This window comes from Brachyistius frenatus, unplaced genomic scaffold, assembly GCF_029030835.1.
Source record: "Brachyistius frenatus isolate BFR_SWC_R1_liver_20210118 unplaced genomic scaffold, ASM2903083v1 Contig_174, whole genome shotgun sequence".
Lineage (NCBI taxonomy): Eukaryota > Metazoa > Chordata > Actinopteri > Embiotocidae > Brachyistius > Brachyistius frenatus.
The window spans coordinates 237,501-247,840 of NW_027210773.1; the positions used below are offsets into that span (position 1 = coordinate 237,501).

At 40.5% G+C, this 10,340-nt stretch overlaps 1 protein-coding gene across 1 annotated transcript in view; it reads right to left on the reverse strand.

Moving 5' to 3' along the window:
• rps21 (ribosomal protein S21) overlaps positions 1-3,444 on the reverse strand; it is a 3,458-nt gene extending 14 nt beyond the window's left edge. The window contains exons 1-6 of the mRNA XM_069717414.1: positions 3,371-3,444; positions 2,855-2,946; positions 2,697-2,760; positions 878-949; positions 671-726; positions 1-50 (exon numbers count right to left, since the gene is read on the reverse strand). The exon at positions 1-50 is cut by the window's left edge and continues 14 nt beyond it. Of these exons, the coding sequence (XP_069573515.1) occupies positions 41-50; positions 671-726; positions 878-949; positions 2,697-2,760; positions 2,855-2,904 (252 nt within the window). The 5' untranslated portion in view covers positions 2,905-2,946; positions 3,371-3,444 and the 3' untranslated portion in view covers positions 1-40. The remainder of the gene's footprint in view (positions 51-670; positions 727-877; positions 950-2,696; positions 2,761-2,854; positions 2,947-3,370) is intronic.
• Positions 3,445-10,340: the final 6,896 nt, after the last annotated feature.

Genomic DNA, 10,340 nt, shown 5'->3' on the forward strand with positions numbered 1-10,340 from the left:
ATTTTATTTTACAAAGTTTCGACAGCTTCCAGCATCAAACTCAGAAGTTCCTGTGAAACAAAAGAGGGAACAGTTGTTAGTTGATGAGTCCAAGTTATGGTTCGTAACTACAAACATCCACGTCACGAACTAAAGGGGATGTTTTTTGTCACACAAACTCTAACGTTTTCAAAGGTTTTAACTAAATAAATGTTGTTGTTGTTTTTTTTTAAAGTAGCATTATTTTGTAATCAAATCACTTTATTTCTAATACGAGTTCCGGTTTATCACATATTTTTTTTCAGATCAAGATGCAGAATATAAACTAGTAAAACGAACTGCTTCATTTCAGCCCAACATGATCACAGCTGGAAAAACTCACAAGAAATCAATAAAATGAACGATGGCTGCTTCGGTTTCAGGGTTCTCGCTGAATTTGTTTCCCGTTTGGTCTCGAGACGTTTTCTCAACATATTATCACCTTCTGAACTAAACAGGAACTTGTAAATAAAACGATAAATAAAAAGCTCAGGAGGTTTTTATCAGGAAAAAAACCCTTAAAATCTCAAACTAGTATGATGCGAACCACTTTTTTTTATTTGTCCTCGTTACGCAGAAATGCTTCAAATATAACAACATTTTTCATTTACGATAAACAATCTGCTGCTTGAAGAGTTGGACAGTTTCTTACTTTGCAACGATGGTGTCGTTCTTCGCCAGCCTCAGGATGGAGTCGTCAGACTCACCCTGTCGGAGATTTAAAATAAATAAATCAGATCAGATGAAATCGTTTCGAAGTCCGACGTCCGTCTCCGGGTGAGAAAACATATCTGACACGAGAAGCAAACGTTCCAGCGTTAACGTGACTGCGATGCAATAAAGATTCAGTCCGACTCACCATCCTGCGGATGGCGCCACAGATGGCGTAAGTCTTGAACTGACCGTTGAAGCGACCGGTCACTTTGTCAACCTGGAAGAAAAAAAGACGGAGAACGTTTTAAAGTTCTTCTGCTGGCGCCGATTCAATCTTTAAAAACTCATCTTTGTTCATCAGAATTACACATTTACAAGTTATTTACAGGTAAATCTTCCCGTCGGTACACATGGAGCTCTACCTGTGCAAACAGGCCACACCCCCCCGTCGTGTGATTGGTTCCTTCGGTATGTGATGTATAAAAGTCTGAATCTGTGTTTTATGACGTTGACGGATTATTTCACTCGTCTTCAAGCATGTCAAAATCTCCACGTGGACATTTTAACAAGATTAAAAACTTGAAGAGGATCTTTAATCTACCAACAACAACGTTTGAACACAAACAAACTTGAGCTGAATTTTAATCATTGCACAAAATTAAACTAGTTAACGGTTCCCTGATATTTTACATTTGTGAATGTGTATTTTTTGCTGTCAACATGAAACCATAACGACCGGCTCCCCGAATAGGAAGGACAAATACACACACACATTTGAACTGCAGTAAACCGTCTAGTTTTGTTTGTATCAGCTGTCTCCATGACAACCAGAGTCCCTCTGTTGTTCCCCGTTTGATGACCGAACCGCGTCCTGCTTCGGCGTCAGTTTTTCCTGAAACTCTTTGACCTCTCCGCCCCGGTGTTTTATTCGTGTGGCCGACGGCATGCAAAGTTTTTACCGCCGCACAGTGAACCTGTTTGTTTACAGCCGTAAACAAAGCGTATTGAAATGGCGGTGGGATGAAGCAGCGGACGGATTGTCACATTTACTGTGATGAGGAGTGAAATATTTTAACACTGATTGCTGATCTTCGTTGCAACTTTTGGTAATAATACATTTTAAAACACTTTATATCAGGGGTGTCAAACTCATTTTAGTTAAGGGGCCACATACGGCCCACTTTGATCTCAAGTGGGCCAGACCAGTAAAATCATAGAATAATAACGACAACATTTCTCTTTGGTGAATCATTGGTGAAGGTTTTTGGATGATAAACCCTGTTTTAAGGTCTTTCTACAAACCTCCATATTCTCATAGAAATGCAATTTATGTCTTTCTGTAATTTTCACACTTAGCAAAGTCATCCGGCGGGCCGAGCCGGACCCCCTGGCGGGCCGGATCCGGCCCGCGGGCCGTATGTTTGACACCCCTGCTTTATATGTAATAAAATAATAACATCTCACTCATTGAATTGATTATTTCTGCATGCCAGTCCCATCATTGTTACGAGGCTGCCAGCAGCAGGTCTGGAGTCGCTCCCGTCGGCTATTAATTTGTGCGGATTGATTTATTTTGTTTTGTTTTTTAGGAATGAAACGTACACGATGAATAAATGGCGTTTTACCGGTTGGTCTTCAGACAACAGCTCAAACATTAAATGGTGCCTAAAACTGTGAAGATAAACGTCACAAAGTCCTCGAACACAAAACTGAATTAACTCTGAAGTCTCAGTTGGTTTCACAGCAGGATGAAGTCCTTGAACGCACCGCCCTCCAGGGGGGATTTCAAATCAACTTGAAATGACTCTAAACTCTGGATGACTCAACTTCAGGTAAAACTAAATAAATAAAATGCTGCGTATAAATGTTTTATAGTTCAAATGATTTCCAACAACCTGAACACGTGACTCTGTGGATCCAACATGGTCTTTCTATACTTCTGTTCTTTACATCTGCTCACTTCAACAGGAAACGTCAGAGATGATCTTTGAATGCAAAGCACCAGTAGATGTGCTCCGGTTTACCTCCGCGATGTTGATCTGGATGGAGGCGTGGTCCTTGGCTCCGATGATTCTGTTGCTGGCGGAGCTGCAAGCAGGTGGACGAACTTTAGTACGAGTTCAAACATCACATCACGAACTCGGTCCAGCGACCTTCACACCGTCACAACAGCATTTCTCACCATTTCCGCGGGACGTAAAGGTCCACAAATTCACCAGCGTCGTTCTGCATGTTTGAAGGTTTTGAAGGTTTGACCGGAAGTCACCTGTAAATCTGAGAAACGACACGAAGAAGAAGAGATGACACCTGATGCTAACACCTGATGCTAACACACGTAAACCTGAATGGATATCGGAGGTTTCACGGCAGCTTTCCCCCCCAGAACAGTCCGACGTAAAACCGGCACCGCACGCCGTCAATCAGAACCCGAACCGTCCGTGTGCTGAAGCAGAACCAGCTGGTCCAACTCGGCTAACCAGCTAGCATCCCGTTAGCATGCGGGGCGCACGCGGCCGCTCACAACACTCCGTCGGTCTTCCGGTGTTTACTCACGATTCCCGCTGAAAACACCGTCCATTGTTTTATCTACGACTCCATCGTCACCTTATCTTTGATTGGCAACACAAAAATTGCGGCTACGTGACGATATAAGTCGAGTTTTAAGCCTTTTTCAGACGCGAGCTCGACAGAAACCTACCGTGTAGGACAAACGGCCGACAGGAAAGGGAGGGCTGCCCACCCGGAAATAGAAAGGTCTGGTGTGAATGTCTGATCGCCACCTGCTGGACGCTGTTGCTCCTACAGGCGGAATAAACACCACATGGAGGAGGGTGGAGGGGTGGAGGGTGGAGGGGGGTGTGTGAGCAGGTCATTGTGTCTGCTTCCAGCCATGCAGGAGCTGAGGGCGCTTTAGTTTGAGGATGTTTTAGACAAAACTGGTTTTATTTTTATGGAAACGGTTTAGAGGTGCAACACTTTATAAATAGTTTTCCCAGTCTGGTGTATGAATACATTTGTCAGATTTTTTTTTTTTTATCTCCACACAATTAATAATTATTTTTCTTCCCTTAAAAGTCTTTAAATAATTTAAATGGAGTATTTTTTTCTAAATATAAAAGCAACATAATGGAACAAAACAACTATTAATTGGAAATTTTATCATTTTTTTCCTGTATGTCAACGGGTGTTTTGATTGCATGATTTTGATGTGAATTTAAAAACATGGGAATTCAACACAGACAGACACTTTAACTAAATCTGTATATTTTCTATATTTCTGCAGAAGTATCACATAAAACGTAATAAAAATGGGGATTTCTGTGATTTGTCATATTTATACAGAAATAAAAACAATTTTAAAGCGTACACAAACATTTCAAGCACCACAGTTTCTTAATGATTGATACAAAAACTCAATTTTTTTGTGTGATTATTCTTATATTTAATAAAGTTGAGTAAAATACAGCAAAATAAAGCATTTATATAATGCAAAACAAAATTCATATTTTATTGAACAGAAATATTCTGATAGTATTGTGTTGTTGTTAATGCTGATTACATGATGCATCTAAAAATATTCAGATACTGAATATCACATATTACAAAGCAGCACACCCCCCCCCTTTCTAAAAATGTGATTCATGTCACCCTGAAATGTGCGATGCTTCTAAAAATACAGAAATTTATAAAATTTCATCACATGTACGAAAAAAAACAACATGTTTCAGAGTCAATTCATGTCACTGACATACATTATATTTTAACCTGGTATCAAGGTAAAGTGGGAAATCAACACGTTGGATCCAGTGTAGAAAAACGTGATAGCCGCTCTGCCCTGTCTCGGCATGAAAGTTACACATTTCTACTTGGTCTCAAAACTGTTGCGTGAGCTTGTTCACATGATCCCAAGTCACGTGACATTTTGTAAGTTTCCAAAACGTGTAACTGTCACTCATAGACAGAGCAAAGCGTCGGTATCTCACATTTTGCTGCAGTGGACCTGCTTGTGGTTTGCCATGATACCGGGTTGTATATTTAGCTTATCCTAAAGGATTATACTGTGTATTTATACTGCATTGAAATATAACCCCGCCCCCCCCCAAAAAATAAAACAAAAATACACAAAAACGTGGTCTAGGTAAAACTATAAAAAAAAAAAAAAAAAAAGTGTTGCAACTATGACATCAAATACTACCAGTTGTCTTAATGTTTAGTGGTGTTTTAAAACTAAAACATGTCACACACACGCGCATCCGACAGCCAGCTGGTAGGGACAGAGGCACCAGCCGTTGCAGCTGTGTGTCATCTCGTGGACGAAAACCCGGACATAGATGGACTTGGCGGTCATGGTCGTATTGCGGCACGTCCCGCATACAGCATTAGAGATGGTCCTCGGTCTTCTGGCTGAGTCTTTATCTGCTCTGAAAAAACCAAACCGAACAGATGGAAAGGGAATGAATGGCATGTGGAAGAGTCACATCAGTGGAGACAAAATGACAGATATCAGATTTAATACAGCTTTAAACTGTATTAAATCCAACACATCAATTCTCCAGCAATTCTTTCGATATTTTTTGCCGCATTAGTTGCAAAACTCCAACTTGAACAGTTTCACTCAGCCTGAAATAACCTTAAATTGTGAAACTCAGAAACCGTCGCCCCTTCAAATCTTTTCACAATTATACATCACCACGTGCACCGTTAGTTGAGAACAGGTTGTTACGGAAAGGAAACTCACTCGTAGTGCCACGGCGCCGAGGAAGAGTTCGCGAGCTCGGCCGACAGGTGTTGGAATAACTGCTGGTGATGCGTCTGAGGCTGGAAGGTGCATCCCTCCCTGCAGACCGGCGAGCAGCGCGCCGTCCTCATCACCACCATGCTGCCCACCACCTGCAAGGAGCAAAAGAATCCGGAAATACAAACACAGTTTAGGGTCACATCACCAGAGCGAAACAGCCAAATAACAATAGCTGATCATTTTCAGAAATGATGTTCCCCTTTATGTGACCTGTGCTGCATGTCAAACGCCTGCCGTCATAAGTAATCACTGCTGTGAATGAAGTCGTTTTAATCTTTACAAAAATTAATTCTGCAGTTCCAACTGTTTATCTAATCTGTAGATCTTTCGCTGTTGCACTATGCAGAATGCATATGTCCTGTTACTTTAGTTTTCGCTGCGTGTATTTTACAGACCAGAATATGAAAGCCGATGAAGGAAATAAACAAACTTGAAAGACCTTCAGTATTTGACGGTGTACTCACCAGAAGAGCTGCGAGGTTCATGCTGAGGCTGAAGCGAACGTGATCTCCTGTTTTAAAAAGGAGTGTGATCGGTTGGGATCTTCTGATGGTGTCTACCTGTCAGCACACCTTTGCTGTTTTTATACTCTCCTCTTTTTATGTCGCCCTAGTGGTGATGAAACACGATATTTGCATTCGAGGGAAAACATCGGAGGCGGCTGTCATGGGACGGTGCCAACAATATATTGTCATCGCATATCGATATCCAGCTGTCATTTAATGATTGTATGTGTGTGTTGTGTGTTTTGTGTTTTTTTTGGTGTCACTTTTAGTTTCCAGACTTTCTACGAGTCCATCAAAACTCATAAATTCAAAGTCCTCAGTATAATTTGGACATTTTTCCTCAATTATTTCTCAGAATGAGCAAATGTTTTTGCAACGTATTAAATGTAGGTACTCATATAGTGACATTTATGAGAGCTTAGTCCATATTCCTGGTTTATTCTTTTAATTTATTTGCATTTATATTTTTATTTATACAACAAATATTAGAAAAAGAGGATTATTTTTTGAAAAATGTAAAAAAATGTAAAACAAATGTATAAATACACACAAGCAAGCTATCAACTCAAAATAATTAAAATACACTTTGACCTATACAGTGAAATGTGAAGATCATTGTTATAGTAGCAGGTGATTGTGTTGTTCTGTTCTGTTATTGATATTTGATTTATTCTGAAGCACTTTGTTCTGAGATGGGCGCTGTACTCAACGATGCACTCATATATTCATTCATGTTGCTATACTCTACTCACTTAACGTACACGCAGCTGGAATAATACTAACTACAATTTCACTTCCGTTTAGTCATCACCTTAAATTAACTTTGTGTTTTTCGTGCTGATTCCAGCGAAGAAGAGACAGGTTCCTCCTGAAAGCGATCCGGGGACACCGCCGCCGCTGCTGCGGTGAAACTGACCGCAACAATCTCTAAATGTGATTTGTGATGCTGCCTTCACGGACGCCCACGTCGGGAGATCCCTCTGAATGTTCACGCCCACACAGGAGGTTTCTCCTGAAAACTCCTGTCGTGAGAGGTCTGGCGCCTACTCCTTCTCAAATTCAGCCTTGATTCAATGTTGATGTAATAAGTTCCCAGTAAAATAGTGACGTTTTAAAACCTCCTACACAATAAATAAGTAAAATAAATAAATGCTGCTGCAGTCAGTGGAGTTTTTGGAGAGTTTTGGCTCCAGATTAGAATAAACGTGCGCTTGGTGTTGGTTTTGACATAATCCCACATATTAAAGAGAAAAGAGAATATATTTAGTATTTGATATCTATGGTTGATCAGCTACATGTCGGGGTAAAGATGGCTGGATTTAAAGTATGTAACCATACGCAAAGCGTGGATTTGTGTCCAAGGTTTTGATATTACAAACAAAATTGAACATGTTTAAATTAGATGGAAACTACATCCTCTGATTCTGTGAGAACATTCTCCCATCCATGTTTGTTCATGACTGATGTGACATGTTAAATACAGAATTAGCAGGAATCCTTACATACGTTCATATTCTCGGCCAGTGAATGCCGAGTCTGATAGAACATACAGTCGTCACTGACATTTTCAACCCGACAGCACAGAAGATCTATACAATTCTGCAGATATTCGATTTACGAGTGGGGGAGAGATGGATGGGACCAAAATGAGGACACAGCGACCTTGACCTTTGACCCCCAAAAATGTTATTACTTCATATTTAAGTCCAAGTGAACATTTGGGCCAAATTAGAAGAAAATTAGCTGGGCTCAGTCGGCAGATGTTACATTTACGAGGATGGGACAGATGGATGGGACAGACAATTTGGACACTGTGACCTTGACCTATGACCCCCAAAAAGTGAATCACCTAATCTTTGAGTCCGAGTGAACATTTGGGCCAAATTTGAAGAAATCAGTTCATCTTTGGGACCAAGTAATAAAAGCCACAATATAGGAAGAGTGTCTGTGGTCAAAACTAGATCTGTGTGTCACACGGGACAAGAGAGGACAACGGGACATTTGAAAGTTGTGTTTTTGTCCTCGGTGTCATCGAGTCTCACACTGTTTGGTTTTTTGACGCTATGGGCGAACAGGTGATGCAGAACCCAGTTTTGATGGTAAACACCAGTATTGGTGTTCCCAGTCGGGACACACCTGCAAACAATCCTGTATGTCAGGAGTTACTCTGACACCCCCGGGATTTTGTGGAGAGATAAACATCTGAAAGAGGAAAGGTGATCCTGCAATTTTGAGATGAAGCCAAACGATGCGTATTATGCAGTTAGGAACTCCTGGGGAAGACCTCGGCTGCCTTGTCACATTTCCATAACTGAAAAGCAAACAAGATCGGTGAATGGAGGAAGTTTGGGAGAGCTAGTTGGACAAAAGAAAATCCCACATGCGGTATGGAAATTATTTTCCACCCCTGCTATTTTGGATTGCCGTATTGTTTGTGTCCTTTATCAGCATACAGTGGCAGTATATTCAAATTTTAAAGTATGCTGCGAGGGAATCCCTCCACACACGCCCACGCACATGGAAAGCAGCCCGAAGCACTTTACTCTCCGTTTGGTCACTTAGAGGTGTATTATGTTTTTGGGAACTCCTATGTGGAAATCCTATGTATCTGTGTTTACTCAGATGTTGACGGATGTGAACTTTCACAGCGGCAAAAAATAAAATATAAATAGAGAATATATAAATAGATTATTGTTCCCATTCTAAATTAGGCACTGTGTATTTAAGGGCTTGCGAGCAGCGATCGGCAGCAGTAGTGCGAGCTTACATTATAAACCATCCACTGAATGTATTTATCAATTATTGTTACAAATGCAACAGCAATAATGGCAAATTATGAAAAGGTTAACAGAGTAGTAGTTCAGGTATTGTTAATGACCTTTTTATGTTGTTTTTTTATGGCTCGGTTTGTAGGGTTATTATTGGATTATTAGGTATCAGCTGTAGTTAAGATGTACGGACTCATACGCAATTCAATCAACAATATTTATTATTATTACAGAAGTAAACAGTTCCCTAACTTTCACCAAGTGGTTGATATTGACGAAGACACAATTTCTTTCGTTTTTGGGATTTAATTAAGACCTTTTCAAGTTTCTATCAAGCTGTATGAGCACTGAAAGTGGTTCAATGTGCACGATTTAGGAGGATTTATTGGCACAAATTAATATCTAAATGATGTAAAACTATTGAATTGAGTAAACCGGAGGGTTGGATGAAACCTCGTTATACATTTGAACTGTTAATGTTCATCTCACGAGGCGGTGATGACTGTTGTGGGAGGAGCCTGTTGTAATACCAACCACGTCACTTTTACTTGACTAGAAGTAACCAGAATTACGAAATCCAGCTTCACTGTAAAGGACCACTTTCTGTCCTATTATAATTATTTAATCACCGTGGTGGGTTTGGTTTCACCGTGGGTGGATGTGTAAAAGCTCTAAGTAATTTTGTTCTCCTGTATCTTTTGTTTTCTTTGACTCCTACATTGAGACACAAGACAGCACATGTTAAATCCTGCCAGAGTATCTTGCATCAGTAGGTAGAACTAAAATGAAACGTGTCCTGTCTCGTCTCGAGTACCTGCTGGTGCAGCCGATTGAGTTTCTGTCAAGTGACAGAAAATGTCATTTAGATGCATTGAGAGGATTTTTATAAACATAAAAGCAATCGCCTCGTTAATATTGGACAGATGGGGATAGCACCTTTGGTCTTTCTGCATGGCTCCCCTGTATCTGCATGGGCATGTGACCTGTCCGTCATGTGACCTGTCCATCATCTCTTGGTCAACATCCCACACGTTTTCGTATGTGCACATTTGCGTCTTGATTGTTTCTTCCGAAATTTCCAACCAAACATTTGTAAATCGAGATCTCTCTCCCATCCCACCACCTCCTACTCTTGGCCACATTTGGAATTTTTTTTTTTTTTTTTTTTTTTTCCTGTCTGCAGAAAAGTTACTCAATAAAATGTATAAAGTAACAGCATGACTAAGGATTAAAGTATTTTTTATTCAGAGAAGGTGTATCGTTGCATCACAGAGCCAGTCTGCCTGAAGATACATTTTCATTCCACAATCAATTCAAGCTACTACACGCTTCGTATCCTCTGACTCACAAACAAAAAGTCTGTTGTTGTAAAAGCTGTTTGTCTGTTTTGTGTACGTGTGTGTGTGTGTGTGTGTGTGTGTGTGTGTGTGTGTGTGTGTGTGTGTGTGTGTGTGTGTGTGTGTGTGTGTGTGTGTGTGTGTGTGTGTGTGTGTGTGTGTTGCTATCGATGCGAGGACGGATTGTCTATTTTTACCCTTCAATGTAAGGACATTTTTCCTGGTCGTGTTTTAAGGTAAAGATGTGGTTTAAAGTTGG